Raw genomic sequence first — 25,669 nt, 5'->3', positions numbered from 1 at the left:
TGAGACCCCGGGGAACCCCCGCCAGGGAACCCCCAGCAGGGAATGCTGATCTTGATGGACAGAGAGCCTGACTCAGGACAAGGCGGCTCCGCGTGCCTGGGTTGCAAGCATTGCTTACATGTCTACGAAGAAACCCCAAATTCCACAGCATAAATAACCTTCTTCGAATCCTAGAGTTGGAAGGGGTCGCGCAGGCCGCCTAATCCAGCCCCCTGCTCAATGCGGGACCAGCCTCAAGCACCCAGGAGAAGGATCTTCTTTGATGCGGCTTCCCCCAACCCCCCCTCCCCCTTCGAAGCAGACCCCTCTCGCCCCGCCAAGGCTTGGGGGCGTGGCTTCCTCCCCACCTGGCTCCGCCCCCGGCCGAGCGCCCGCGTCGGAGAGCGCCACGTCGGATGTGAACGAAGCGAGCGGGGCGGGCGGCAGGCGCCGGGGAGGAACCGCAGCAGGCAGCCCGGAGCTGGGCATCGTCCGCCGCCGCCGCTCTGCTCTGCTCTGCTCCGCGAGGGGTGCGGGGAGAGGATTGAAGGGGGAAAGGCGCGCTCTCGGTGGAAGCCGGCCGGGGTTCCCCTTCGGGCTCTGCCAGCACCAGGGACTCTTCCGACGGCCCCGGTCAGCCATGCGGCTCCCCGGACTGCTGGGTCCCCTGGCGCTGCTGCTGGCGCTGGCGGTCGGCGGCGGCCACGGGCTCTCTTTCCACCTGCCCCCGCAGAGCCGCAAGTGCCTGAAGGAGGAGCTCCACCGGGACGTGATGGTCACCGGAGAGTACGAGGTCTCGGAAGCCGCGGCCCCGGGGGTCAGGGCAGATCTCCGGGTGAGCGAGCCGGCCTCTTCTTTGCTGCTTGAAGCCCCTTCCCCGCCCGCCCCCCAATGTGGGCTTGTGCCAACCCTTGGCAGCCAACCAGTTAGTTCACGCTTCTGCCCCCTTGTCTTTCCACAGGTCACCGACTCCTCTGGACACACGCTGTACTCCAAGGACGATGCCAAAAAGGGGAAATTTGCCTTCACTACTGACAACTATGAAATCTATGAAATCTGCTTTGAGAGCCACGGACAGCCAGGTAAGGAGCTCCCAGGTGCTCTGGACGCTTCCAGACCACCCACCCCTCCCTGTCCAGGCCCTGGCCTGAGTCTTGAGAAACATGCCTAAGTGTTTCTTTGTAACCCTGGTCCCTAATCCCAGATGTGGGGGAGCTTGGTGGGAGAGGAAACACTCGGCGCATGCCTAGAGGCCCACGTTGTCTTTTGTTCAGGACAGACCCTGGATCTGAACAGGGGCTTCTCTCTTCTCCCAGTCTGCATGCAACTCCGCTTCCCTTTGCCATCCTGCAGAAATCCGAAGCCAGTTTTAATTGAATCTCACTGCCTTCTAATTTCATGGTTGGCCGTGGCCACTTAGCGATAAGAGAAAAGGCTTTTCCCTGCGGTGTTTGTTATGGCTACAAAACCCAAGAGCCCTGTGTCTCAATCAACTATTATTTTATATAATCTTGTGTGCAGTTCCCGCTCTTTCTATCCCTTCCAGCTCTTTCTCGCCTCGAAGCTCACTCTCTCTTTCTCTTTGTCTCTCTGTCTCCTAGGGAACTTCCGGATTCCAGACCAGTTGGTCTCCCTTAATATAAAGCATGGTGTGGAGGCACGGAATTACGACGATGTAAGCAAAGCATCTAGTTGTCTAAGGCAGTGGTCCCCAACCCCAGGGCTACAGCCCGGTGCTGGGCCGCAAAGGCATCGGTGCCGGGCCACGGCTCCCTCTTCCCGCCCGCCCCCCCCCCCCCCGCAGCAAGAAGCTCGCCAGGCCGCGAGCAAACCGGTCGATTAGCTTGCAGCCCGGCAAGCTTCTTACTTCGGGGGGGGGGGGGAAGAGAAGCTTGCCGGGCCGCAAACTAATCGGCCGCTTTGGCGGCCATTTGCTGGTGGCCTGGAGGGGTGGGGAGAGGGAGCCGTGGCCGCCTATATCTGGGGAAATATATCTGTATTTATTAATTAAAACACTTATACCCTGCTTTTCCTTATGGTTCAAGGCAGCTTACAATGCTAGTTAAGAAACATTTTCAGCTAAATAAATTGACCCTGATCGAGGTCCATTTCACTGCTTTTGTGCCGGGGGTCCTAAGCAGATCTTGTTTTGATTGATTGATTGATTATATTTATATGCCACCCTCCCCGGGGGCTCAGGTGATTTTAATGTCCTCTGGAGCAGGGGGAGTCAACCTGTGGTCCTCCAGATGTCCATGGACTACAATTCCCATGAGCCCCTGCCAGCATTTGCTGGACATCTGGAGGACCACAGGTTGACTACTCCTGGGGGATATAAGGGAAAAGGTGGCTCTGTAGATACACCGATCTTGGACCATTTAGGGATTTGGAGGGTCACACAAAAAGCTTGAATCTGATCCAGTCTCTAATCTGGAGCCAATGCAGCTGGGAGAGCACTGGGGTCACATGTGCCCTCCATTGAGTGCCTGTAAGGACCCACACTGCTGAACCAGTTGGAGTTTCTGGAGCAGTCTAAAGGGAAGCTCTGTGTAGTCTGAGTTGCAGATGTCTAATCTAGAGGTGACTGTCTCAGGGATCACCCTGGCTAGGTCTGACGCCAAGAGATAGATTGCAAGCTGCCGTGCCTGGCACAGGTAGAAAAACATGATTTGGGCCTCCAAAATAAAACATATTCTCTCCAGATGCCTGCCATTCAAATCCCTTCAAAAACCCTGGTGAACAGGGCTCCCTCACCCCTTCCAGAGCCAGTTCCACAGAGCTGGAGCCACCAGCAGAAAGTCCTGAGCCAGACAGGCCCCACGAAGTAGCAGGATAGCCAGTAGATGGCTGCCAGTGGGCACTCAGGGATGCATGGAAAGAGGCTGTTCTTCAGATCTGTGGGTCCCAGGCATTAGTGCTCGTATCAGGAACGGGGGCAGTTTATGCCAATCATCCTCAGTGAGAAAGAAGAATGGAGTGGTTCTAGCAGGAACATTTATGGCACTCCACCCCAGAGGCAGTTGTATTTTGGGAGGAAGAGGTTGTGAGTTTCCAAAGATAGGGTGGAATAGGAATCCCTAAATAAATACATATTAAAGTCACACACACCCCCAAAGCGATTGCATTGGCCCCTCGCAGAAGTAACCTCTGTTGATTCAGCCCTAGTTAGGATGTGAGCAACTTGTATTCCCCCAGTCCTCAACCCTGGGAAGGCTCAAGGGGGTGGCAGGTTACAGTGGATGAGCGATAGGGTTATGAGTGTCCTGTGCAGAGCAGGGGGTTGGACTAGATGACCCAGGAGGTCCCTTCTAACTCTGTGATTCTATGAACCCACCTTGCAGATTGCTAAGGCAGAAAAACTCAAGCCCTTAGAGGTGGACCTGCGTCGACTTGAAGACCTTTCCGAATCCATTGTGAAGGATTTCGCCTTCATGAAGCAGCGTGAGGAAGAGATGCGAGACACTAATGGTGAGTGGTGGCCAAGCACTGAGGGTGAAGGTAGAACTGCTGTGAGAACAGTTCTAACAGGACTGTGACTACCCCAGGGTCACCCAGCTAGCTGTGTATGGAGGAGGAGTGGGGAATCAAACCTGGTTCTTCAGAGAATAGGCTGCTGTTCTGAGACTCATCTTGGTGCAGTAGTTAAGAGCAGTGGCTTCTAATCTGGTGAGCCAGATTTGATTCCCCACTTCTCCACATGCAGCCAGCTGGGTGACCTTGGGCCAGTCACAGCCCTGATAGTACTGTTTTCACAGAGCTGTATTATTAGGGCTCTCTCAGCCCCACCTACCTCACAGGGTGTCTGTAGTGGGGAGAGGAGGGGTAAGTGATAGTAAGCCGCTTTGAGACTCCTTAGGGTAATGAAAAGTGGGGTATAAAACCAAACTCTGTTTCTTTTTCTTAACCACTGCACCACACTGGCCCCATGGTGAGAAGATGCTTTCGGTCCCCATTGGGTAGAAAAGCAGGATATAAATATAAATAAATAAATTATCCAAGTTAAAAATATATTCTTGCGCCAGAGCTCTGGTTACAGTGAAGCCCATTTCTTTTCCTTGGTTGAACTGAATTCAGCTCTCCACTTTCTTGGGTTGTTTCCAAATGGGAGAGGAGGCAGGCTGAGCTAAATATATTTATGTATTTATTTTATGTTTCTATTTATATACCGCCACTCATGACTACATTCAGTCGGCACTCTTATCTCGTGTGGGGAATGCTGGATGTAAGCAGGGAGTTCCTGAGGGCCTTCTTCAAAATCAGCTGTTGAGCATCACCGTCCCATGAGAGAGGAGGTCGGGGAGTTTTCCAGGGGGGCCAGTTAGGTGCTTCCAAGAATCCCATACGTTTCCTCCCCTTCCTCTTTTCTAATGATCTAGTTAAGTACCATGGCTGAAAGATCTGTCCTCCTTCACTTTCCCTCTAGTAACCAAGTCTTGTGCTACACCACACTGGCACACAATTCCAGGGCCAAGGACGCAGCTCTGAGCAGGAGCAAAGAGCATCTCTTTACCATTGACTAAACTCCACCACCCCCCACCCCAGTCTCAGACAGTCAGCGAGTTGTAGTGGTTAAGAGCAGCGGCTTCTAATCTGGCGAGCCGGGTTTGATTTCCTGCTCCTCCACATGCACCCAGCTGGGTGATGTTGGGCTAGTCACAGTCCTGATAAGGGCTGTTCTCACAGAGCAGTTCCAATAGCTCTCGTTCTCAGTCTCACCTACCTCGTAGGAGAGGTAGGAAGAGGAAGGGAATTGTAAGCCGCTTTGAGAGTTATTCAGGCAGCGAAAAGTGGAGTATAAAAACCAATTTTTCTTCAGATTCACTGAAAGTAGTTTTTGGGCAAGAGCTGTGATTTCTAAGTCCTGACGCTTCACTGCTGTTTATCTTTGCTCTTTGCAGAGTCCACCAGTGCTCGTGTCTTCTGCTTCAGCATCTTCTCCATGTTATGTCTCGTGGGTCTGGCCACCTGGCAGGTCTTCTACCTCCGGCGTTTCTTCAAAGCCAAGAAACTTATTGAGTGAAGGCGCTGCAGCCTGGGAGGCTGACCAGTGGGGGATGCAAAGAACAGATGCCCCACTTGGTTTCTTGCTGGCCTGTGAACCACAACTCATCAGAGCTCTTCCATCCACCAATTTTGACCAGCTCCCGAGCCGACTGGATTCTTTTATACAGGATTTTCCCCAGCTAGGGCTTTTGGTGGGACATCATGACCCCTGGATTGGATCTCTGCTGGCTGGGAAGGGAATCTGTCATCAGAAAGGCATAGAAAAACAATTTGCCCCCTTTTTCTGGTTTGGACTGTGCCATTCTTATTCCCATGGGGGTGAGGGACCTCTAATAAGAATGTAATTTAAGTCCTGATGGCTGAATGCACGAAGGACATTTTGGAAATAATAAATTTTGGTTCCTAGATTTCTCTGCTGTTTGGCGAGCACAACACAGGATGCTTGGTCTTCCTCTTGGGACAGGATCATAGTGATCTACCGCTGCAGTCCTAAGCACTCTTGCTGAACTCAGTGGGACTTGCTTCTGAGTATACATATTTAGGGGCCTAGGACAGGTGGAGTCAATATGGTGTTGGGGTTAGGACATTCCACTAGGATCTGGGAGGCTCAGATTCCCACTCTTGCTGGGTGACCGTGGGCCCCTCACTCAGGCTGGCCTACCTCACAGGGTTGTTGTGAGGATAAAACGGAGTGGTGGGAGAATGGGACACAGTGCTCTGAACTCCTTGGAGGAAAGATAGGATGAGATGTACTAAATAAATGAGAAAAGAGCCACAGTTCTGGCTGCTGAATCCCATCAACTTTCTGCCTTGAAGAGTGCCAGCATGCCTAGAACAATATCCTGCCCCTTCATTTCAGAGGGTTGCTGTGTGAAAATGGAGTTTTTCGTGGCAGGGAGGAAAGTCACATCCCATTAAACATCTGTGAAAGGGACAGGATGTTTCTCCATACTGGTTGGTGATGCGATAGGCATTTAATGAAGATCCTTTGGGATACTATGCAATGTTAATTTGGGAGGTAAGGAATGGGAGTGATCAAATCTGTTAGGGCTGCCAACATTTGGGGGGTCCTCTCTTGCTGTGCTTCTAAGCAGTCTTCTTTTTTAAAAAGCACAGTAATTTCCAAAATTTTGTTGGAAAATTCCTGCTTTTGCAGGAAAGAAAAATGCAAACACATGAAACAGTCTTCAGCCATGCAGGAAGAACTTGTTGGAGGGGAATATGATCCTTTTGGGTAATTTCTCTGTGTCTGGTTGCTATGGAAGACAAAGCAGTAGGGGCATTTAAAAAAAATGTTAGCAGCTATTGCATTTCCTGGCTTTCCCTGGCAACTGCAGCATTCAAGGTAATGCTAAAATTCTCTTTCAAAAGAAGGGGTTGGAGTTCAGACTTCTTAAAATAATCTCTTCCTGCTTATACCACCTTGGTGTCGTGATTAAGAGCACCGAGCCCAGGTTCATCCCCCCAGGTTCATCCCCCGCTCCTCCACATGCAGCCAGCCGGGTGACCTTGGGCTAGCTACAGTCTTCTCAGAGCTGTTCTCACAGAGCTGTTCTGTCAGTGCTTTCTCAACCCCACCTACCACACAGGGTGTCTGTTTTGGGGAGAGGAAGAGAAAGTGCTTTGAGACTCCTTTAGGTAGTGAAAAGTGGTATAAAAATAAATTCTTCTTAGAGGAGCTGAACTCTAACCCTGAGTAAAAACTCCTTGTGGATCCTCAGCTCTGGGTTGGAAAATACCTGGATATTTTGGGTGTGGAGCCCAAAGTGGTGTTTGGGAGGGAAGAACTTCAACAGGGTGTAATGCCAGAGATCAACTTCCAGAGCCGCTGCTTTTCCCAGTTGAACTGATCTTTGTTGCCTCAGATCAGTTCTAAGAGGCCAAGATTTCCACTTGGAAGTTGACAGACATACTCAGTAGTGAGAAAAATAAACCAACCTGGAGGCACCTCCTGTTCCTTCAACCATTTCAGGTCATGCTACACCCTGCAAATGCCCTGTGCAAACACAGCATGAGGGATATTGGATGTCGGCCACACAAGGTCAGTGCAAGCCATTATCTCTTTAGATTACTTACGTATAAATGCTCATGTGCATGCTTAATTGGTGCATGCTTAACGTCTAAACCAAGAGGGATTTGCTACAGCAGATGCCTGCCTTGAAGCTTTGCCCTGTAATCCTAGCTGGCTGAGCTTTTTGAAGGGGGTGGGGGCAGGGCAAAGGGAGAGAGGTCTTCAGGATTTCTTTTGAGTGTTATAGGAAAAGAACTCCCTCATCTCATGAGATTTGAGATCACTCCATGAAGTTGGTTTGCTTCAAGTTCAGGAATGAGGGACAGAAATACTTTATACAATGGAGTGCTGCTGCTAGGTGGGAGGACTCTGTGTGTCAGATCGCAGCTGACCTATGGTGACCCCACTTGGTTTTCAAGCCCAGTGCTTAAGCAGGGGTGGTTTTGCCAGTCTGCTTCTACAAAGCCTTCCTTAGTGGTCTTCCATTCTCCTGCTTAGCTTCTGAGATCTGATGAGATCGAGCTAAATTAGACCATTCCACAGCCCCTTGAGCTGACTCGTTTTTTTTAAAGCCATTGGTCTTCTTCAAAGTATCTGTCAGCCATGATAGTTAAATAGAACTTCTATATTCAAAGGACTGTGCCCTTAAGTGTGCCCTGTGTGTGCCCTTAAGATCAGTGGTTCTCAACCTGGGGGTTGGGACCCCTTTGGGGGTCAAACAACCCTTTCACAGGGGTTGCGGCAGGGCAAGCAGCTTGGCTGGGGGGGGGGCATCCACAAAACAGTCTTGCAGGGTAGACTGAGAGAGCGTTAATCTGTCTGGACCAGTGGAAAAGTGGGAGATCGGCATGTTGGGACAAGAGGCAGAAGTGAACTGAGAAATCCTGGATGAAACCCAATGTATATACAATCATGAACAATGGATCTTCACGCCATTGGTCAGTTTTGGTTTAATTTCTGTGAATACTTGCTTAATTTTATGGTTGGGGGTCACTTCAACATGAGGAACTGTATTAAAGGGTCGTGGCATTAGGAAGGTTGAGAACCACTGGTCTAGATGCTTGGGAGATACAGCAGGGAAGAGCTGTTTCTTTCACATACTGCTCTCTCAGACGCGTACAACCAGCTATTGTTTAGAAGAGAACAATGGAATAGGGGGACTTTTGGTCTGACCCAGCAACGCGACTAGGTCAGGATCTGACCAAAGCTAAGCACTTTTGAGTCCCATTGGTTTAACAGAGTATTTTAAGCATGCGAAAAGGGGACATGTAACATGCTCAAAAGCATGTCCTATTGTGTTCAGTAGAGATTATTCCCATGTTGTGTATGCATCACACCGCAGTCTTAAAATCTTTTGACTGGGTTGCAATTGAAGAAAAGTACTTTGCACATGCTCAGACCACCTCAATTGTACGACCCAGGGCTGAGGAGTACTTGCCCAACTATTCATCTTTCAATGCGAAGAACAAAATCCATCTCTTTCTCCTTCTCACCCCCACCTCTCACCCCTGCCATATGCAATTTCCCCATGTTTATAAAAGACCAAACTGCTGGAACAAAAGGACAAACATCTCCAGTTGTATTAAAATAGTTGGTGTGTTTTAATGTAAATCTGGGTGTGTTTCTTCATGGTGATAGCATTTATAAAAAGTGTCCTTCGGCAGCCTGCTCTTCTGACATGCTTGGGATGGGGGGGGGAATGAGAGGGAGGGATATTGTGGGGAGGCCTACACTGGAACCAGTCACTATATATGAGACACCAGTGACCTTTTATCTGATGTGCACCAAGAATACAGAACAAGGTTGCCAACTGATGAGGAAAAACAACCTCAAATACTCCTGCGCCTTTAACAACAGCTTGATCGACAGAAACCAGGTGGTGAAGCTTTTCAAGGTAGGGTGCTAAGCATAATTTCTTGCTGTTTGTAGTGGATCAAACCATGAAAGGAGCAGTGATTATTATTGTTGTTTTTGAAATATCGGCATTCTGGAATTATCCCTTCTCAAATCTTATCTCATAATTTACAAGCAAATTACTGAGGCCTGCAGTCCAGCGATAGGGTGAAGGATCTCAGCTGAAAGCTACCCCACCTCCTTGGTAAGGCTGCAATTCCTAAGGTTCTTTGGGCAGCTTAATTAGTTTCAACCTGATTTAAATTTTCTTGGATGCTTTAGGATGCTTTGGGCTGATCCTGCGTTGAGCAGGGGGTTGGTCTAGATGGCCTGTATGGCCCCTTCCAACTCTATGATTCTATGATTCTATAAATGCTCTGTCAGACAGCTGGGCCTTTCTTCAAAGCACTGACTGCAGCAGAGGGCTCATAGGTGCCCCTACGTGTTCCTTAGTGTGTGTATATGTGGGGGTGGGGCAGCGGTGGAGCAGGTTTCCCCGTGGCTGATCTCCAGGATCAGAAAATGCCAGTTCGGGGGCATTCCTCCCAGGAGAAGATCTGTGATGGTCGCCCATCCTCTGCGTGTGGCTTCTTCTGTGCCAAGGGCAGTGTTTCTCAGGGTTGGCAGTGGCAGTCACGATCTAAGCGAGGCGCCCGTACAACTATTGCGCCGTCTTCTTGGAGGAACACAAAAGAGAGCGGAGTCCGGCGGGGCCGACAGCAGCGTGCCTGGAGAAAAGCAAGGGGTTGCAATCGAGGAGAGGGGCGTAGAAGATGTACGGTTTCTGCATGACATTCTCAAGCCAACAGTCACAACTGTGTATAGAGCTATTGTATTCATGTATTTTAACCGAACACAACGCCTAAAACTTGGAATAGGCACCTGAGTCCCCCAATACCCTTGTAGCTTGAGGGCTTGCACACACCCCTGGCTGGTAGCTTGTATGTGTCCAGGAGGGTGAAGATGATTGGTGTAAACATTTCCAGTCTGTGTTCTATGCTGTGGCTCAGCAAAGGAGCCTCTCCTTGGCTTGCAGAAGATTTGAGGTTCAATCCCTGGCATCTCCAGTTAAAAAAGACCAGGCAGGAGGAGAAGTGGAAAACTTCAGCCTCAGACCCTGGAGAGCAGCTGAGGGGACAGTTATGGCCTTGCTGGGCTGAAACTCCTGAAACATACTTCAGGTTTCAAGAAACCCAGAAGTGGTGCAATCATGCAGAATATGATTGGGAAGCATAGCTGTGGACACGCCCATCCTGGGTCCCTCCCCTTTCTACCCCCTCCAGGCCCATCATTTTTCAGGGGGGCGGTGGGCAGGTTGACATGAATGTATATGGTCATATCACCCAATAAATGGGCAACAAATGTTTAAATTTTATTAAAAAATTAACTCCTATCAATTGGGGAAACCCTTCTAGAGCCATCAAGAAAACCCAGGGTTTCATGAATCCCTGGTTGAGAAAGCCTAAAATAGAAGAAAAGGCAACATTTCCTATTGACTTTAATGGCCACATAGGCTATAATGGAGCCAAAATGATTCAACCAAATCCGAATAAACTACATCCGTATACCGAACCTGGGATTTGGATATACCTGAATAAATTTGGGCCGAATCCCCAAAATACCAAATTCCTGTGTGTGCACATCCCTAGACTGCGTTCTGGTGCATAGCTCAGGATAGAGCTGCTAATAACTTTTTACAGTTATTGCTCCTGTCTAACCTGGAAGGGAAGCCAGGAAAATGTCACCTGCCTTCATGGCTCTGTGTCAGGTTGCACAAGGGCAGCAAAAGAAGTTGGCACCCCTAACCCAAGGAGCGGGCCCCGGGCCCCTGGGACTCCTCCCATCCCCTCAAAAGTGCAGGAAGCTCCAAGTGAACTGGTCCGGGGAGGGTCTGAGGAGGACCACAGCCTGTACCTGCTTTGAGTCGACTATTGGCTGATGGCTCGGCTGCCCAAGGAGTCCACACTCTTGCATCCAAACAGGGGTCGTCTGCCCCTCTTCCTTTTTGTGGCATCGGCAGCCCAAGCATTCCGTGAAGATGAAGGAAGCAGGGTGCAGCATCCAGGTTTGCCAGCTGAGATCTAAGGGAGCGGGGAGCATAGAGAGAAAGGCAAAAGGTGGTGGGCGGAAGACTCTTTTTGCAAGCCATGCCTAGAATCAGTGTTTGCTTTTCCTTTAAAATGGTGAGACTGGAAGTTCCCATGTAGAAACAAGTAGAATGCACCAAAAAAGGGACCCTTATGTAACTATCCACAAAGAAGGTTGCACAATGCATCTCTGTATGATCGATTGCTCTACTATTGCTGCCTTCCCATCAGCCTGTGATGATGCACCTTTGCACATGTGTGATTGGGGAGAGGAAAGGGAAGGGGATTGTAAGCCACATTGAGACTCCTTCTGGTAGAGAAAAGCAGCATATAAGAACCAGCTCTTCCTCTTCAGATTAGAGACAACTGCCCATGAACACTACATACAAGAAAACTCTTTCAACATCCAATATATAATAAAGGCCAGGCTGGTAGTGTTTGAGTCATAAAAGGTGAAGCCCCAAACTATCTGTTCCACATAATATATTTCTGGTAAGGCCTTGGAGGAGGAGCATGCCTCATGGCTTAAGTGCCACTCAGTGCTTAACACCCACTCAGGGCAGCTGTCCCACCCCTGAGTGACTCCTCCTCCAAACCACCTTGCCTGTCTGTCCAGCAGCTAGCCAATTGCCTTCCATCCCCCACCCCTGACCAGCCCCTCCTCCTTCCATTTCCCTCTGAGGCTCAGAGGCTGCAGAACGCCGCTGCGTGAGAGGTGCTCCTGCCAGTGAGTTCCCTGTCCAGGGGCCTGTAGCCTTTCCAGGACCTGGGGGGAGGGGGAGGCCATCTACAGAGTTCTTCCACCCCCCCAATCTAGTGCCCTTGTACTCCTGAATGCAACGGGCTTGGCCACTAGTCCTTACCATAGTTCTCCCTAATATTTGGGAAAGCACCCTGTGGGTGGAGCACTGTCCAGACAGATCCAGAGTCCGGACTGCACTTCTGGGCCAATCCAGATTTGGCCTGCCCCTGGAGTGCCCGCCTCCAGAAGCCAGCTGTGAGTGGTGCGGTCACCCTCACCAACAGACGCTGCCTGGCCGCCACTGCTGCTCCACTCCTCCACTTCACTCACTTCACCGCTGGCACGACTCGCCGTGCCTGCCTGCCCAGCACTGTGCGGCTTCACCCGGGCCCTATGGAGCCTGCCCCCTCAAGACGAATGCAAGGTGCGCTTGCTGCCTTGCGCCCACATGCTCCCTGCCCTCTGAGGGCAGAAGATGCGGTGGAGAACCACTGACACAAGCCCAGCTGCAGCCTCGGCCGCAGCCGCAAACCCTGCTCCACAGCCAGAGTGCCCAGCCACCTACGCACAAGCCGCAACGCTGCCAGCCAGCCACCGCTGGAGCCCCGCTGATGCTGAGGGCCGGGGAAGCCAGGAGCACTGAGTTGAGTGATGTGGCCGCATCTTTCCCCCGCCGTGGACCGTGCCTCCGACCCCGCCAGCCGCTGACTGCTCGCCCCACCGCCTTCCCTGGGGAGACGTTCGCTGCAGCCTGGTAAGTCCACCACGTGCCTCTCCTGCCCTGCCACTGCGCCCACACACCAACTACCCACCCCACCATGCTACCTTGCTTGCGCCTGCTGTATTTCTAACTGCATCGGGCTTATTTGCTAGTTTATATATAATTTCAATTCTCAGAGAATACGGAGCTCCGAATCAGAAATCTTAGTGGCCAAGAACCACCATTCTTTCCCAGGCCAAAGTTATATTTTCAGTGTGTGTTTTCATGTGTCTCTTTTGGGGCTCCACCTTTCATGACTCAAACACTTGAATGCTACTGGCCTGCCCTTAGCGTTTATTGGATGTTGAAAGAGTTTGGTCACTGGTCAAAACAAGTTATTCTTGGGAATCGCACGTGCAACATTTCACAGGCTGTTGTAAATGGTGATTTCTTTTTTTAAGGATGTTTTTGTTGGTAGTTTTTAATGTTATTTATATGCACTAGACCAGGGGTAGTCAACCTGTGGTCCTCCAGATGTTCATGGATTACAATTCCCACGAGCCCCTGCCAGCATTTTCTGGGAGGGGCTCATGGGAATTGTAGTCCATGAACATCTGGAGGACCACAGGTTGACTACCCCTGCACTAGACAATACAGCTCCCTGCCATGGCAGGGCCAGTTTGTCTCCCGGGATCTCTATAATGATAACAGGATGCTGACTGTGGAGGGGTTTGTCGGAACCATACCACTTCCATCCTAGCCCATCTGTACTGGGCACCAATATGTTTCTAGGGCACAATTCAGGGTGATGGTCTTTAACGCTCCAGCGGCCTTGAGAAGCCTGCTAACTCCCTACCTTTGGCCGACCCTCGCCACGCACTTCGCCACCCCCACCGCCACAGACTTCCTTCGGCCGGCGGCCTCACGCGGCGAGAGGCGTGAAGCGCCTCCCGCCGCGTCAGCCCGCCGCCAAGGGAGCCCCTGGCAGCCACGCGGAGCGCGGCTGCCGGGGGCTCCCTCTCCGGCGGCCTGATGCGGCCAGAGGCGCGAAGTGCCTCTTGCCGCGTCAGGCCGCTGCTCGAGGGAGCCCCCAGCAGTCGCGCACAGCGCAGCCGGGGGCTCCCTGCCGGGGGCTCCCTGCCCGGCGGCCTGATGCGCTGAGAGGCGCAAAGCGCCTCTCGCCGCGTCAGGCTGCCACCCGACGACAAAATGGCCCCACGCTGCCGGCTCCGGGAAAAAAAAACGCTGCACGATCCACTGCTCTCCTTCAAGCTGCCGCCGCCACCAACCAACACTTGCGAGGAGCCTTCACACGGTGAGTTTGCCCCCACTACGCTGCCCCACCAGCCCGGTCCGTCCCCGTCTTCTGCCTGCCTCCCCGCCCACACAGACAACCGCACAGGAGCCTTTGCGGGTTGGGGGGGGGGTCCCGATATGCCTGCTAGCGCCCATTTCATTTTAAGGTGAAATGGCTTTAAATCTAGTTAATGAATAAAACTAATAGAATTATGGAGCTGGAAGGGACCTCCATGATCATCTAGTCCAACCCCCTTCACAATGCAGGAAACTCACAACTACCTGGCCACCCACAGCGGCCTAAATTCCAGCGGCCCAGATGTTGACTCCCCAAAAAAATTCAGAATCCCTGGTTAGTGAGGCCTGGAAGAGATTTGCCTCCCCATCCCAAAGCGGAGATGGGCATTTCCCTGAGCATGTAATAAAGGGCCATAGAAACCAAGCATGGACACAGACCCTTCTGCCCACCCACTCGCTATCAGCCTAAATTCACAGAATCAGCCTCTCCATCAGATAGCTACCCAGCCTCTGTTTAAAAATGTCCAAAGGTGGAGAACCCACCACCTCCTGAGGAAGCCTGTTCCACTGAGAAACCCCTCTCACTATCAGGAACTTCTGGATGTTTAGCCAAAAAGTCTGTTGATTTTCTCTACTAGAAGGAGTCTCAAAGCATCTTACAATTTCCTCTTCCCACAACAGACACCCTGTGAGGTAAGAGAGCTCTGATATCACTGCTCAGTCAGAACAGCACTATCAGGGCTGTGACTAGCCCAAGGTCACCTAGCTGGCTGCATGTGGAGGAGCGGGGAATCAAACCCGGCTCGCCAGATTAGAAGCTGCCACTCAACCACTACACCACGTTGGCTCTCAACCAGCACAATAAGGCCCTGAGACCTGTATCTGTGCATAGCATGTACTGAATCCTGCTAGATGGCTATAGACTCTTGAGCCCAGCAACAAACCCTGGGGGAATCGTGGCAGAGCCCATGTTTCACAGCACATGCATGCCAGGATTTAATAGTGCAGCCTTATTCTTACTTATTTACTTTATTTACAGACGACCTGTCTCACTGAGACCCAAGGCAGATTATGTGACGTAAGTCGATGCAAGTAGTGGGATGAGGCATCTAAAGCAGGGGTTGTCAAACTGTGGCCCTCCAGATGTTCATGGACTACAATTCCCATGAGCCCCTGCCAGCAAATGCTGGTGGGGCTCATGGGAATTGTAGTTCATGAACATCTGGAGGGCCACAGGTTGACTACCCCTGATCTAAAGCAATGCTATAGGACTAGGATTATGAAAATTTGAAACAAAGCCAAAAAGTGTAGATGCTAAGTCTGCCAATGAAATTACAATAGAGATCCAATTCTCCTGGAGAAGATGGTTGCTTTGGCAGGTAGGCTGTATGGCATTATACCTGCTGAAGTCCCTCTCCTCAAGTTCCATTCCCAAATCTCTAGGAGTTTTTCCTCCCAGAGCTGACAACCCTAGTTGTTGATCCATTCAAAGACACAATAAATGGTATTACAGAAGTAGACACCAATCTAATAAGAGAAGGATAATACATACAACTGACAGATAATGCATACCATATACAGTGTACAGTCTTGTTCCCTTTGTAAAATGTCTCCCCGAATCAGTTATATTTCCTATTATCTTTATAAGAATTCCCACCCGAACAGTTTTGTCTTATATAGTTCACAGTCATTCCACTCCGTAATCAAGTTTAGAAGAAGAAGAAGAAGAGTTGGTTCTTATATACCACTTTTCTCTACCCAAAGAAAGCTCAAAGCGGCTTCCAATTGCCTTCCCTTCCTCTCCGCACAACAGACACCCTGTGAGGTGAGTGAAACTGAGAGAGCCCTGAGATTACTGAAGAAGATGAGTTGGTTCTTACATGCCGCTTTTCTCTACCAGAAGGAGGCTCAAAGCGGCTTACAGTCGCCCTCCCATTCCTCTCCCCACAACAGACACCCTGTGAGGTGGGTGAGGCTGAGAGAGCCCTGATATCACTGCTCGGTCAGAACAGTTTTATCATTGTTGTGGTGAGCCCAAGGTCACCCAGCTGGCTGCATGTGAGGGAGTGGGGAATCGAACCCGACGTGCCAGATTAGAAGTCCTCACTCCTAACCACTTCACCAAACTGGCTCTCTGTTTAGTATCAACTCACAGGACACGTATAACCACAGCAGGCTGGTCTGTGTCTGCCCATGTCTGTCAGCCTGGTGAGGCACCAGGGGTTTTAATTCAACCAGAATGGAAGCATTTACCATCCAACGTGATGCGATAGGAGACCTGAACACAGCTCCCTCGTTGGATCAGCAGCGTTTGATTGGAGAAGAGATCTGTTTAAGGAGGAAGGAACACTGATTAGTGTTTAGGTCCTTATGGCAGATACAAGGCCCCCCTGCATCTATAACAGTTAACCAGGAGGGAGAATTTCTGCAGTTTCTGATTCTCCCTGCAGCACAACATTACGATGGGAAAAGTTGGGGCTGCCAGATTTGACTCTTTTGTTGAGCAGGATCCTGACCGGCTGCTCCTAAAGGGTTCAGCACAACACAGACTGAAAGAAGGAAGAAACTGAAACCCGTTAATAGTCCTGTTTGTTTTACATAACATTGCTGATTATTTTCTGTGACTCTCTCCCTGACTGACCAAGGGCATTGGCTGTGCTGCTGTGATGTCATAGCAGGAGGCCTCTGGAGATTTGGAACTGGAACCTAGGGAGGACAGAGACCTCAGTGGGGTATAATGCCATAGTGTCCAGCCTCCAAAGCAGTAACTTTGTAATCTGAAGACCAACTGTAGCTCCAGGCCTACCTGGAGGTTGGCAACCACAGAGCAGAGACAGATGGGAACAGGAAAATGAAGCAAGCTGCGGTGAGGGAGGCATATTGATTTGATTCTAATAGCCCGGCAGGGCTACAAGTCTCAACAACCACCCTGTAGTTCTGGCTTTACGGATGGGAGAGCTGAGGCTGAGAATGGAGAACTTGTCAAGGCTGGACAGGGAATCCTCTCAGTTAGCATTGTCAACAAGCCTAGAAGGGGGAAATGCCTAGTTCTTTTCAACAGTCTTAATGTGATCTTATTTTAAGGTGACCAGATTGTCCCACCTTTGGAGGGACATCTGGGGGCACCTGGCAAATTATACTTATGTTGAAATTTATATATATATATATATATATATATATATATATATATATATATATAACAATACTATTTTTGCATTCTATGCATCCTATAAAACTTTTTGTTGCTCCATATAGACCAGATTTTTAGTCAAGAACCCCCCCCCCCTTCAATGGGGTCCTGCTTTACCAATGTTAAAATCTGGTCCCCTTGTGTTATTTACCTCCATGCCATGAAAACTTTCAAGTGTTTATTTCCACAAGTTAAACTTCTTAAAAAAGAAGACAGGACATTTCTCAGCAATCCTATTTTTAGTTTAGGTGGGATTTGGACCCCAGTTTTTCAGGTTCAAGGCCAACGAACTTAAAACTAGGGTCTGCTTGATGCTTACAAAAAACTGAAAAAGTGAAGTTTTCCTAATCATCCCGGAAAAAAAGCTTGTTAAACATAGGAGAGATAGGGTGGGGGGGGGGGCGGGGGGGAGGCTAGCCTTTATCTCAGCAATACCAAGGGGGGAGAACTGAAGAGAGGATCATGGTTAATTTCTAAAAAGAGAAGTGCTTTGCTAGAATCTGGTTCCAGAGACACTAAGCACCAAGCAGTGGTTCATGGTTCATGGTGAGGCAGGAGGTACTCTGCACATGCCTAGAGGTATTCCCATCACTTCACATTCTGCTACTGAGCCTTAAAATTAAAATCCTGCTGTACAAGTCTAGGGCAGATCCAGAGGTGGGGGATCAGGGGAACTCACCGAGGTGCTGCGCCTGACTGGATGGGGTCGGGAGCTCCCTCGCCACCGTTGCCCAGGCTTCGTGCGCTCGGTCTGCCACCTCGGCTGCAAGCCTAGGAGGCCGGTCCAACCGAAGCTGCCGGAGCATTGCCGAAGCTGTTCGCCAGAGGACTTGCGCCCGGCAGCTGTCAAGGGAGAGAGAACAAAGCAAGAAGCTGTGGGAGCCGAGAGCCAGGCTGCTTGGCAGCTCCCTGATGCTGCCGTGATTACAGTGGCTGTTCTGTTTGGGTTTCGAGGACAGTCGAGTAGCCAAAAAGGACAGCTGGGCTCCTGTGTCTCTGAGAGCGCGCTTGAAGGAGGCCTCTCAGCCTGGGCCTTGGCAGGAGATAGAATCATAGAATAATAGAGTTGGAAAGGACCTCATAGGTCATCTAGTGCAGCCCCCTGCACTATGCAGGACACTCACATCTCAATCGCTCATCCACTGTAACCTACCACCCCTTTGCCTTCACAGAAGCAGCCTTTCCATCAGATGGCTATCCAGCCTCTGTTTAAAAATTTCCAAAAATGGAGAATCCACCACCTCCCGAGGAAGCCTGTTCCACTGAGAAATAGCTCTAACTGTCAGGAACTTTTTCCGGATGTTTAGATGGAATTTCTTTTGAATTAATTTCATCCCTTTCATTCTGGTCTCTCCCTCTGGGACAAGAGAGAACAATTCTGCTCCAACCTCCATATGGCACCCTTTTAAATACTTGAAGATGGTTATCAGATCCCCTCTAAGTCGTCTCCTCTCCAGGCTAAGTAGACCAAGCTCCCCCAACCTTTCTTCATATGGGTCTCCAAACCCATCACCATCTTTGTTGCCCTCCTCTGGACACGTTCCAGTTTGTCAACATCCCTTTTCAACTGGGGTGCCCAAAACTAAACACAGTACTCCAAGTGAGGCTGAACCAGAGCAAAGTGGTGCCATCACCTCCTGTGATCTGGACACAATACTCGGTTTGATACAGCCCAAAATCCCATTTGCCTTTTTAGCCACTGAGTCACACTGCTGACTCATGTTCAACGTATGGTCTAAAAGACTCTTAAATCCTTTTCGCACATGCTACTGCCAAGACAAGTCTCCCCCATCTTATATTGTTGTATTTGGTTTTTCCTACCTAAATGCAGAACTTTACATTTGTCCCTATTGAACTTCATTTTATTCAGTTTAGCCCACTTCTCGAGCCTATCAAGATCATCCTGTATTCTGTTGCTTTCTTTCAGTTGTGTTTGTTACTCCTCCCAGTTTAGTATCATCTGCACATTTAATAAGTATCCCCTCTAATCCCTCATCCAAATCATTGATAAATATGTTGAACAACACAGGCCCCAGGACAGGCCTCAGATGCTTCCACCTGCACAAATTCCTCCCCCCTATCTGTTCAAACCACAAGAATACCACTGCCTCCTTTTCTCCTAAGCTGCCCACTGACCTCCTGCCAGCTCCTGATCTTTTCACAGCAGCTAGGAGCGGAGGAACCAGCAGGCGAAGCATTTTGCTGCCAGTTGGTCACCTGTGGAAAGCTCAGGAGCAGCGGGATGGCTGAGAAGATGGCTATTCTCTTCACAATGGGGCTGCCTTTTAATACGCTATGTTATTATGCTCTCGAGAAGTTTATCTGCCTCCCGTTCCCTGCCCACGCTGATTCTCCCTGTAGACACCTCTCCTGCAGATTAAATATTTCCCTGCTCAAAACAATGCCACCAAAATATTCACACTTCAACATCCTTGACCAGAGCATCCAGCAAAAACAACTTTTCGGTCCCCTCCAGAGAAGGGGGTCAGAGGCAACACTGGATCGTCTGATCTCATCAGAACTTGGAAACCAAGCAGAGCTGTCGATTGGAAGAGAAGATTCTGCAGAGGAAAAAGAGCTGTTTTTTTGTATCCTGCTTTTTACTACCCGAAGGAGTCTCAACGCCGCTCACAATCACCTTCCCTCTCCCCACAGCAGGCACCTTGTGAAGTAGGTGAGACTGAGAGAGCTCTGAGAGAACTCTGACTGGCCCAAGGCCACCCTGCTGGCTGTAAGTGGAGGAGGATTGGGGAATCAAACTGCTGCTCTTAAGCACAACACCAAAAGGCCACTGCTCTTAACCACATCCGCTTCTCCCTTGCCTTGAAAGTCCCTTACCGGGGTTTGCCAAGCGTTAGCTACAACCCAACAGGCCCCAAACCTAAAATGTGCCCCCCTGTTCTACCAAATACATCATACCCTAACAAACAAGTCCAATCCTCTTTCTAGACATGACACAGTACAAAATCACAGCTTTCATTTGACTGGGCCAGGCCCATTTAACAGGTGCACAATGGACAGCAATTCAACAGGCAAGATGTGTCAGAGGGACTCTGCACCAAGGGTTGTGCATTGCCATCAGTGATCAAAAAATAGGCCCAAAATATTCCCACACACGTATGAAAAAGACAGGAATCTTGACTTCCTAGATCACCTTACTCTAAGGTGATCAGATTGTCCCACTTTTGGAGGGACATCTGGGGGCACCTGGCAAATTGTACTTATGTTGAAATTAAAAAATGTATATATTTCAATACTATTTTTGCATTCTATGCATTCTATGAAATTTTTTGTTGCTTCATGTAGACCAAATTTTTAATCAACAACCCTCGCAGTCAATGGTGTCCCGATTTACCAATGTTAAAATCTGGTCCCCTTACTTTACTCGCCCTGCCCTGAAGCATCCTTTGCAAAAATGGCACAGGAAGTGCAACCCTTCTGTAACTCTTAAACCCCACCGCAGTTAAGGATCATAAATGTGCTAAGGAGTCATTCAGACAAAGCGATCTGTCAGATGCTGGTTTCAAATATGTAGAGGAAGTTAAAGCTCCTTTGCCCACCAGCCCTGCCCGGAACAACTTTCCTCACAGGCCGCAAGGCAAAGCTGCAGAAACAAAAGCCCATGCAAAAAGAAGAAGGCAGAGTTGCCAACTTCCTGGCTGAAGCCCCTCCCCAGCCTTTGCAGGCATCTTCCTCAGAAGGTGATCATGTTCATTATGAAGGCCTGGAAGCAATTCACTGGCAGGCCAACAGCGAGATGTAAAAAGGCCCCCAAAGCAGATGAAATAATCTTTTCAGGTCTGCTGGTCCTGTCCACAAAATTAACACCTGCAAGGGAGTGAAGCTGTAGGGAGCAGCCTGTGGCTTGGTGACAGCACATCTGCTTTACACCCAAAGGCCTTAAGGCTCAATCTTTGGCATCCCCAGTTAGACAGATGATATGAAAGATCCTGGGAAGCTGCTGCTGCTGCTGCCACCACCACCACCAATCTCAGTAGACAGGTTTGACCTCGACGGACCAAAGAGACTTAGTAGTATTGGGCAACTTTGCCTGTCTGTTCATTTGGTAGAAGAAAAGAAACGCCACCCACTCCCCAGAGTCGTTAGACAGATGCCTTGCAATCTAAACTACAACAGATACATTCTGAACAGCAGACAAACTCTCCCTGGAAGTCAGGTACAAAGGAACGCCTAATTCTGAATGTCGTTCTGCATCACCCATCCTGCATCTTCAGTTATCCCCAGCACCTTGGAGGATGGTCAGGCAACTCAGCTATCAGGTGGGGAAATAAAACCCATCTTGTCTTGGTTCTGATCTACTGCCTGAGATGCTGGAAAAGGAAAGTAAATGGATCTGTGTTGTAATTGTACAGAGGTTTATTGGGGGCCAATCCAGTTTTTTGTAATGATAAGTTTAAAATTATAAACTACTACTATTACTATTTATATTTCTTACCCACCATTCTTGGCATACCGGCTCGTGGGGGGTGCAATACAAAAAGTCCCATAATACCCCCCCATTAAAACCACAACAATAGTACGCAACCCCCCCCCCCCAATATGGCAGAAAAAATAATCCTATTCCCCAAGGGACGCTTGCCATCCACTCAGCAGGATGTGTCAAAAAAACATCACTCAAGATAGTCAAGGGTAGCATACATCTCAATGATATACTTTCTGGGGGGGGGGGGCAACCAGATCTTCCTCCTACACTGGCCTCAACCGTAAACCTGGCAGAAGAGCTCTATCTTACAGGCCCTGCCACCTAGGACAGTTAAATTCAAGCACAGTAACACCTTAGAGACCAATGAGAATTGGGGGGTTGATGCTTCTGAGAGTTAAAGCTCCCTTCATCAGATATGAATAGGAATGGAGATATGTCTTTATATCCCAGTCAAGAGATGGTGTGGGGTATTGTAAAGTAGCGATCCCTAACCTGTGGGCTGCTGACCACATGTGGTCCGTTGACTAATTGGAGGTGGGCCACTAAGGATGCCTCCCCCCCCCGGCCATTTATTTCATCCCTCCCGGCCCTTTACAACACACCTTGGGTGTCATTGTCTCCCATCACTCCCAGATGGGACTATCTCGTTGCAGAGAAACAAGCTCAGGGTTTCCATTGATTTGTCATTGTCATGAGTTAAAATTTTCATGAAAATAAAATGTTCCTTATGTTCATTGTTGTGGCGTATCTGTATCTTATTTTGAAGGGATGTTTAAACATTACCATAGTGACCAGAGTTAGTGCAGTGGTTGAGAGTAGAGGAGTAAATTACCCCCCCCACCGGGCCTTAGTAAAATTGTCAAGCGTTGAGTGGTCCCCGGTGATAAAAAGGTTGGGGACCATTGTTGTAAAGGACCTTTGTAAAACATGCAAACACATGTTATAGACAGCTTGGTTAGAATAGAGAGGAAATGAAGGTTTATATCCTGAAACTTTGTCTCTAAGATGCTACTGGAGCTGAATCTAACTGTTTTACTGCAGACCAATATGGTCACCCTCAGAAATCTCTGCCACTGAGAGGGCACAGAGATCAGGTGGAAATGTATGGCGATGGAGGACCTTGAAGACACAAAGGAGGCATTGCAGGAAAGAAAAAATGCGGATCATTTTCACAAATAAATATTTCCATTTCTATACTTGATTCCATTTTCCTAGATCAACTGGGAAACTATCATAGCTGTAGGGTGACCCCCACAAATTTGCATAACCCTTTTCCCCAATCACATCTAAGTTAATGGCTGGCATCACGTCTTTTGGCTTGAAATAACACATGTGAATTCTGCACTGTGGGATAAAGAACTTCCCTTTCTTTGTTCCTAATCAACTGTTCATCAGCCGCGTCTGGTGATCCCACGCTACAGATAATTCTTCTTCCCCAGGCCCATGCACAACTGTGTAAACTTTTCACGCCTCTCTGCAGTAGCCTTTTTCTAAAAAAACAAAACGGCCCAGATGTTCTAGCTTTTCCTACTAGGGAAGCTGCTCAAAATTTTTTGCAAGTTTGGGCTGCCCTTTTCCCACCCGTGCTCCAGTTGTACAATATCCTTTTTGAGAGGGACCGGCCAGAACTTGGCATGTCCCCACAGCCTTCTTGATCAACCCTTTTATTCTGTGGCTGGACAGAACACCTTTGTTCCTCAGCATTTCCACCTTTCAAGAGGATGACCAAATGCAAAAGAGGACAGCAGCTTTGGAGGAATTTCAAAAGGAGCACCTCTTCTCTCCCGTTCCAGAAATCCCTACTTCTGAGTCGCTATTAAAGGCAGGTGCCTTTTAAAAAGATCCTTCTTGGAGTCTGGCTACCCCAATCTGCAAACCACAACTGCCCAGGAGGAGCACAGGTATCTGTGCAGCTGCTTACCTGTCATTGAGAGTCACTACAGCAGATCCCAGTGGCCGCTCATCATCGGGGTTTGTCTCCCAGGGGGCACAGGTGCCCCAGCGTGACACCCCTGCCAGCAACCCACTCAGTAGCAGCATGTGCCACATGGCCAAGCCGAATGTATATGGGCAAAGGCGGAGGGGTGTGGGTTTTGCTGCCAGGTAGGCAGGATGGCGGGTGAAGCTGGGGGGGGGGGTAGACTGAGTCGAGATGTGAGCGGAGAGACTGTGGGAACCCACTTTTATCTGCCTCTCCTCCAGCCCTCTGGTGACCTTGGCATTCTTCACAGGCAGGCTTGTGTCTTCCCTACGAGAACTGGGGAAGGAGTATCAGATGCCAGCTTTCTGCCCTCTGGGGTATGGCCAGACACTCCCCCCCCCCATCAAACCCACCCCTTTTGAAAATCGCAAAAGCAAGATGAATGCAAAGAGGGACCCTGCTGGATCAAGCCAACGCATGCGTCCAGCATATGGATTTATGTCAGGGGCCAACAAATGGAGCATAGGAGTCAAGGCTTTCCTCCTAGCATTGATGTCTATAAGTTTGCTGCCTCTGGATATGGGGGCTCCTTTTGGCTGGTAGCCACTGATGGACTGATCCTTCCTGTCTCTGTCTAATCTCCTTTCAAAGCCATCTGTTCTCATGCCCATGTTTGCTGGTTCAATTCAGACTAAAGCCGAGAGTCTGTCCAAGGTGTAACTGTCTTCGACTTTGTATCAAGTTGAATAAAGAAGAGCAAGAGCCTCTGAGCATGAGCAGAGTGCATTTCAATAATCAGCACTGAGTAGGGTTGCCAAGCTCTGGTTTGGGAAATGCCTGGAGGCTTTGGGCGGGATTTAGGGCAGTGGAGTCTAATGCTATAGAGTCCACCCTCCAAAGTATGATAATATAAACAATGTAGGATCCTGTTTTGGGAAGACTATTCTGCAATATGGGTGGCACTTTGGATTGCCCACTGCCTGCAGGAATAATGGTCTGCTCTTTTAACCAAGGCTATTATTTACATTATTTGCATTGAAAAGCATCAGTGGCCCATTTCCTCGGGTTGCTAAATCCAGGCTGAGAAATTAGTGGAGATTTGGGGGTGAAGCCCGAGGAAGACAGGCACTTCAGTGGGTACAATGCAATAGAGTCTATCCTCCGGAGCAGTGGTCCCCAACCTTTTTATCACCGGGGACCACTCAACGCTTGACAATTTTACTGAGGCCCGTGGGGGAAGAGGTAGTTTACTCCTCTCCTCTCAACCACTGCCCTAACGCTCTCTGGTCGCTATGGTAATGTTTAAACATCCCTTCAAAATAAGATACAGACACGCCACAACAATGAACGTAAGGAATATTTTATTTTCATGGAAATTTTAACTCATGACAATGACAAATCAATGGGAACCCTGAGCTTGTTTCTCGGCAACCAGATAGTCCCATGTGCGCCTGCCGGATCGTGGATGAAGTAAAGGGCCGGGGAGGGGGGGGGAGAAGGCGTCCTTCGGGGCCCACCTCCAATTAGTCGACGGACCACATGTGGTCCACGGCCCACAGGTTGGGGATCGCTAATCCAGAGCATCCATTTTCCCCCCAGGGAACTGTCATCTGGAGATAAGCTGTAATTCCAGGGGATCCTCAGGTCCCACCTGGAGGCATTTCCATACATTATAGGACAGGACATTTTCTCCAGGCAGTTGGCAAGCCTAGCCCTGACCTGGGGAATGAAGCTGCCACGCAGTTAATGATTTTAAAAAAATCTTTCATTCTCTCAAAAAATATTCTGAAAGCCAACATAGATTTTGCAGATACAGGCCTAGTATGAGCAATGGGGCATATGCCTGTCAACAGCCTAGATGCAGAATGCTGGAACATCTGCTGATTCCAAGAGACGGTCCAGAGCTTATAGGATATGTTACAGCCGTCCCAATAAAACAAGAGGATAGATATAAACATTGATTCTGTTCCTCTCCATGACTGGGCACACCAGGCAGACAAGAGTCCTCATCATGAAGTCAATGTCCCCTAGCCCTTAGGAGATGGGGTGGAAAATAAATATAATTATAAATAAATAAAATAATTTGTGTATGATAGACCTTTCCACAGCAACCGGCCTGATAGCCAAACAGAGCCTCCAGAATTAAGGGGCAGTCTACCCATGAGAACCAGATGCTGTAGGCTACGTTTCCAGCCGGTGAGCACATCTGGAATTCTGACAGGGCAGGGCGGTTGCAGCAACAAAATGGCTGCCGCAGCTTAACTTCTGTAACTCGAATCTTTATGCTCTGGTGGCAGATGGTGCCAAGGCAACATTTTTAAAGATCTGCACAGCCAATCAGGTCTTCGACAGCCAATCAAAAACCTTGTTTGGTCAAAGTCCTA

At 49.3% G+C, this 25,669-nt stretch overlaps 2 protein-coding genes across 2 annotated transcripts; one reads left to right on the top strand and one right to left on the bottom strand.

Annotated features, from left to right (window-relative positions):
• The first annotated feature begins 247 nt into the window (after positions 1-247).
• Positions 248-5,390, top strand: LOC143833029 (transmembrane emp24 domain-containing protein 10-like). Its single transcript, XM_077328337.1, has 5 exons — positions 248-814; positions 941-1,061; positions 1,581-1,654; positions 3,321-3,447; positions 4,878-5,390. The coding sequence occupies exons 1-5, from the start codon at positions 263-265 to the stop codon at positions 4,997-4,999; spliced, it is 996 nt and encodes a 331-aa protein (XP_077184452.1). The 5' UTR covers positions 248-262; the 3' UTR covers positions 5,000-5,390.
• A 3,180-nt stretch (positions 5,391-8,570) lies between these two features.
• On the bottom strand, positions 8,571-23,475 carry LOC143833038 (uncharacterized). The gene is made up of 5 exons (XM_077328349.1): positions 23,286-23,475; positions 17,600-17,763; positions 15,984-16,058; positions 10,802-10,968; positions 8,571-9,615 (listed from the first exon to the last, which is right to left on the bottom strand). The coding sequence occupies exons 1-5, from the start codon at positions 23,411-23,413 to the stop codon at positions 9,502-9,504; spliced, it is 648 nt and encodes a 215-aa protein (XP_077184464.1). The 5' UTR covers positions 23,414-23,475; the 3' UTR covers positions 8,571-9,501.
• Between the last annotated feature and the right edge of the window lie 2,194 nt (positions 23,476-25,669).

The sequence above is a fragment of the Paroedura picta genome, chromosome 1 (assembly GCF_049243985.1).
Source record: "Paroedura picta isolate Pp20150507F chromosome 1, Ppicta_v3.0, whole genome shotgun sequence".
In the NCBI taxonomy this organism is placed as follows: domain Eukaryota; kingdom Metazoa; phylum Chordata; class Lepidosauria; order Squamata; family Gekkonidae; genus Paroedura; species Paroedura picta.
This window is presented reverse-complemented; position numbering and strand designations above follow the sequence as displayed.

What these genes read in the sequence shown, in the direction of transcription:
- LOC143833029 (XM_077328337.1), top strand. Translation starts at nt 263, where the DNA reads ATGCGGCTTCCCCCAACCCCCCCTCCCCCTTCGAAGCAGACCCCTCTC. An exon ending in AGGCACGGAATTACGACGAT is followed by an intron (nt 1,655 to 3,320) that starts GTAAGCAAAGCA and finishes CCCACCTTGCAG; the next exon opens with ATTGCTAAGGCAGAAAAACT. An exon ending in AGAGATGCGAGACACTAATG is followed by an intron (nt 3,448 to 4,877) that starts GTGAGTGGTGGC and finishes TGCTCTTTGCAG; the next exon opens with AGTCCACCAGTGCTCGTGTC.
- LOC143833038 (XM_077328349.1), bottom strand. Translation starts at nt 23,413, where the DNA reads ATGTGGCACATGCTGCTACTGAGTGGGTTGCTGGCAGGGGTGTCACGC. An exon ending in CAGTCAGGCGCAGCACCTCG is followed by an intron (nt 16,059 to 17,599) that starts GTGAGTTCCCCT and finishes CTCCTTAAACAG; the next exon opens with ATCTCTTCTCCAATCAAACG. An exon ending in CAATAGTCGACTCAAAGCAG is followed by an intron (nt 9,616 to 10,801) that starts GTACAGGCTGTG and finishes GCTTTTCTCCAG; the next exon opens with GCACGCTGCTGTCGGCCCCG.